At 50.6% G+C, this 4,547-nt stretch overlaps 1 protein-coding gene across 1 annotated transcript; it reads left to right on the forward strand.

Moving 5' to 3' along the window:
* The first annotated feature begins 2,548 nt into the window (after positions 1–2,548).
* Positions 2,549–4,131, forward strand: KLF17 (KLF transcription factor 17). Its single transcript, XM_062190070.1, has 2 exons — positions 2,549–3,278; positions 3,887–4,131. The coding sequence occupies exons 1-2, from the start codon at positions 2,549–2,551 to the stop codon at positions 4,129–4,131; spliced, it is 975 nt and encodes a 324-aa protein (XP_062046054.1).
* Positions 4,132–4,547: the final 416 nt, after the last annotated feature.

A 4,547-nucleotide genomic window follows, 5' to 3' on the forward strand; every position in this document is an offset into this window, starting at 1 on the left:
AACATCGGTCCCAAATTTACCTTTTAATTCTGTTTGTCTATTTTAGTATATGTGCTGCCGAAGTGAGCACCTCTTTGTCTATGAACCTTTTGAATGCTGGTCAGCTTGATGGCCCAAGTATCTGGCACTCTGTCCCTCAAATGGGAGACCTGGATGGAGCTCCCAGCTCTGGGCTGCTGCATGGCTGAGCCCGGACCATTGTGGCCATGGGGCGTGTATACCAGTGGATGGAAGCTTCTTCTCTTCTTTGTCTTTCTCCCTCACTCTGCCTTTCAAATAAATACATCTTTTTAAATTTTTTTAAAAAAAATTTGCACCAAATAAACTCACTTTTTAACATTTTCCATGAACTTTTTGAAGTCTCCTCTTGTGTGGGCATTTCTATTCTGAGTTTGCACAGCGTTTTCTACTTAAGTTTACTTTTGTTTTTACTTCTCTGATTTTTATAACATTTTTTCATTTTTATGCTGAGAATTTTGATTTCTCACAATATTAACTTAATTTTAGTTCATTTTTGTAAAATAGCTCTCAAACAGAAAAGTGATTATGAGTGGAGATCTTAGCAAATTATTACAAAGTAAACACCTGGAAAATGACTCTCAGGTCAAGAAACAACCTTGCCAGCAGCACCAACACCCCTGCTATGCGTTCAGTTTCTCCCCCAAATGCTCACAATAACCAGGACTGAGCCAGGTGGAAGCTGGCAGCCAGGAACTCGGTTTGGATCTGGCATGCGGATGGCAGGGACCCAAGTACTTGAGCCGGGGGCTGGTGTTGTGGCGTGACTGAGCTGGGATGCCAGCTTCCCACACCAGAGTACCAGTCTCAGTCCCAGATGCTTTGCTTCTAATCAACCTTCTTGCCTGGGAAGGCAGGAGGACACGGGCCAAGTACTTGGGCCCTTGCCACTCACATGGGAGACCAGGATGGAGTTCTCTATTTTCTGGCTATGGCCTGGCCTGGACCTGACTCCTGCGGCCATTTGAGAAGGGAAACAGTGGATGGAAGATCTCTCTCTCTCTCTCCATCATCTGCTTTTTAAAATAAATATGACATAAGAAGCACTCTAGCCATGACCTTTGCCCCCTGGGGTGAGCATTAGCAGGAAACTGGAATCATAAGCACAGATGGGGTTTGAACCAAGGATTCTGACAGGGGATGCAGAAGCTCCAGGCAGTCTTAACCACTTTGCTAAAGGACTGCCCCTGGATACTGTCTTTTTAATGTTTTGGTTTTTATATTCGAATGAATTGCTCTTTTCTGCACTGTACCCATGGAGGAGAGGATGTGAGATCAAAGAGTAGGGGCTGGTGTTGTGGTGTAGCAGGAAAAGCGACCACCTGCACGCCATATGGGCACCGGTTCGAGTTCTAGCTGCTCTGCTTCATCCAGCTCCTGGCTAATGCGCCTGGGAAAGCAGTAGAAGATAGGCCAAGGGCTTGGGCCCCTGCACCCACATGGGAGACCCAGAAGAAGCTCCTGGCTCCTGGCTCCGGCCTGGCCCAGCCCCAGCCATTGCAGACATTTGGCGAGTGAGCCAATGGCCGGAAGATCTGTCTCTGTCTGTCTCTTCCTCTCTCTGTGTAACCCTACTTTCAAAGAAACAATGAATCTTAAACAAAACCAACCAAACAAAAACAGAGTGGAGGAGTAGGCCTCCCAGTTTCTCAGCTCAAGAGCTCCCTCTTGTCTTGCTATAGTAATGGAAACCCTTTAAAAATAGGATTCTTTGGGGCCGGTGCTGTGGTGTAGTAGGCTAAACCTTTGCCTGTGGCACTGGCATCCCATATGGATGCCAGGTCGTGTCCCAGCTGCTCCTCTTCCCATCCGGCTCTCTGCTATGGCCTGAGAAAGCAGTAGAAGATGGTCCAAGTCCTTGGGCCCCTGCACCCTTGTGGGAAACCCAGAAAAAGCTCCTGGCTTCAGATGGGTGCAGCTCCAGCCATTGTGGCCATTTGGGGAGTGAACCAGTGGGTGGACCTTTCTCTCTGTGTCTTCCTCTGTCTGTAACTCTGCCTCTTAAATAAATAAATAAAATCTTAAAAAAAAATAGGATTCTTTGATCTATCCTATTTCAAGAGCTTCTCCCACCAATGCCTTCTTTGCTACTCTTCATACCAATCAGCCATAGTTTGTAGTCCATGCATTTTCTCAGTGTTTTTCTAAAGATGTGGGGTAGGGAGTATTTTGCTTGTTCTTTTTGTGGCTTTGTATGAAATAAAAAACAAAAACATGCAAAGAGAAAAGGTGGCACAGTCGTGTGTAAGCATCCACCGTGCTCCTGTGAGCCCAGCCAGGAGCCAGAGAGCAGTCTCCAGGGAGGAAGCTCCAGGCCAGAGATGTTGGCTGTAGACTGGGGAGGAGCGCTATGTGGAGCTGGAAGCCGAGGTGGGGTGGATTTCACTGGATTCTCTCTCTCTCTCTCCCCAAGGACACTGAGCAGTCAATGTGCATGTTGGACAGATTTCCATCGTCTGGAAGCAGTGAAATGAATGAACCTTGTAGCTATGGCCTGCCCAGCACTCAACACTTCACTCAGGGCACAGACATGTCGGAGGCCCCCTTGCTGCCTGCTGAGGCACCCATGCTGGGTGAGGGAGGAGTGGGGTTGCAGTTGGGCATGTCCCTGCAGGAGCACGGCGTGAGCTACAGCTCCCAGGCCACTTTCCCTTCTCCCCAGATGATTTATGACCAGGGGGTGCTCCCCCCTCAGCCAGGCATGATGATGCCTCAGATGATGCCCTTAGAGCCCAGGAATCCAGGGGTCAACATGCCCTCCAGTGGGAGTCTAGGGCTGCCCCCTAGCGGGCTGCCAGTGTCTGCCTCCAACGGGATCCCAGTGATGTCCCACAATAGGGCCCCGATGATGCCTTACTCTGACCCCCTAGAAGGACCATCTAACTGCGCCTCTTTAACACCTAACATGTTGCTGACCCCAACCATACCTTCCACTGAGGCCCTGTCTGTGCTCCCCAATCCCGCTCAAGTGTTGCCCCCCAGGGAGCCCCACAACCTCAGGATACCCGCAGCTGGGTCCCCATTATGGCTGCCTTTAGAATCCCAGGGATCCTTTGTGAGCCAACCAGCCCCCCAGGAAGACTTCTTCCCACTTGAGCAGCCCACACCTGCAGCACAGGGAGTGGACAACGCGAGGGCCCAAGAAAGGGAGCCCAGGAGGAGGTCCCCAGGTTCAAGGCCTTACGTCTGCCAGTACGAGAACTGTGGAAAAGCTTACACCAAGCGGTCACACCTCGTGAGTCATGAGCGCAAGCACACAGGTGAATGGGGTGGGCGGTGGGGGTGGAGGAGTCTGGGCTTTGGGTTTCTCTAATGGTTTGGGATTAGCCCACACACACATCTATTTTAAGATTTGTTTGACAGGTAGAATGAAGAGAGGGGGAGAGGTTTTTAGCTACTGCTTGACTCCCCAAAAGGTCATAACAGCTGGCTAGGCTGGACCAGGCTGAAACCAGGAGCTCAGAACTCCACCTGGGTATCTCATGTGGGAGTCCTTGTGCCATCCCCTGCTGCCTCCCCAAGGGCACTAGCAGAGAGCTGGACTGGAAGTGGAGCAGCTGGGACTTGAAGCAGGGCTCAAATATGGGATGCTGGCACCGGCATTGCAAGCACTGGTTTAACTGCTGCACCTCAGCCCCAGCCCCAGCCCTTCAATCTTTTAAGCCTGGCACCAAGCAATGTAGGCCCACTGATTGTGTGCCTAATGACTGCCAAGATGATGGGGAGGATACTGCTGCTGTGTTGCCCCCTTACTGGGTTCCTGTATCTTCCCTTCTGATTGCCCACTCTTCTCTGCCTCATGTAGTTGGAGCCCTTGCTTCCCACCTGCTGGTCTGTTCTTAATTTCTTCTCTCTTGCCACCCCCTAGGTGACAGGCTCTATAAATGCTTGTGGGAAGGCTGTAACTGGTCTTTCTTCCGATCTGACGAGCTCAGGCGACACACACGGATACACACCAGATACCGACCACACAGATGTGAGCAGTGCGGCCGACGGTTCATGAGGTCTGACCATCTCAGACAACACCAAAGGATTCATCAGCGGATGCCAGGATCCCCAGACCCGCAGGCTGGCGGCCAACAGATGGACGATATTCTTCTTCCTGGTCTTTAGGTCAACGTCCTCTTCTCCTATTTTGGCTTCTGTACGCAAATCCTGCCTACCTCTGCCCAGCTCATGTCCTTGGTAGGTGTAGGCTTGGATGATGACAGAGAAGATTATAAGGCTATTTTCAAGTCCAAATGCAACTCTGGACTCAGTCAGGGTCCCTCAAAAACCTCCACAACTATTTCGATGCCCTCACCTCTTTGGAGCCACCTGCTTCTGCCAATGTGAGACAGATGGAAAAGTGGAGCACAGCAGAGACTGGAGCTCATTGAAAGGTTCATCATCTCATGTCACTCCCCAGCTTGAAAGCCCTCAGCGACTGTTTCGCCTGCTGAACAAAATCTGACTTCTTTATCCTGATCACTCCGTTTCCAGAGACAGACCATGTTGAAACCCTGAGCATAGCACTTCCTAGTCCTGTG

This window comes from Lepus europaeus, chromosome 5, assembly GCF_033115175.1.
Source record: "Lepus europaeus isolate LE1 chromosome 5, mLepTim1.pri, whole genome shotgun sequence".
Taxonomy (NCBI): Eukaryota; Metazoa; Chordata; class Mammalia; order Lagomorpha; family Leporidae; genus Lepus; species Lepus europaeus.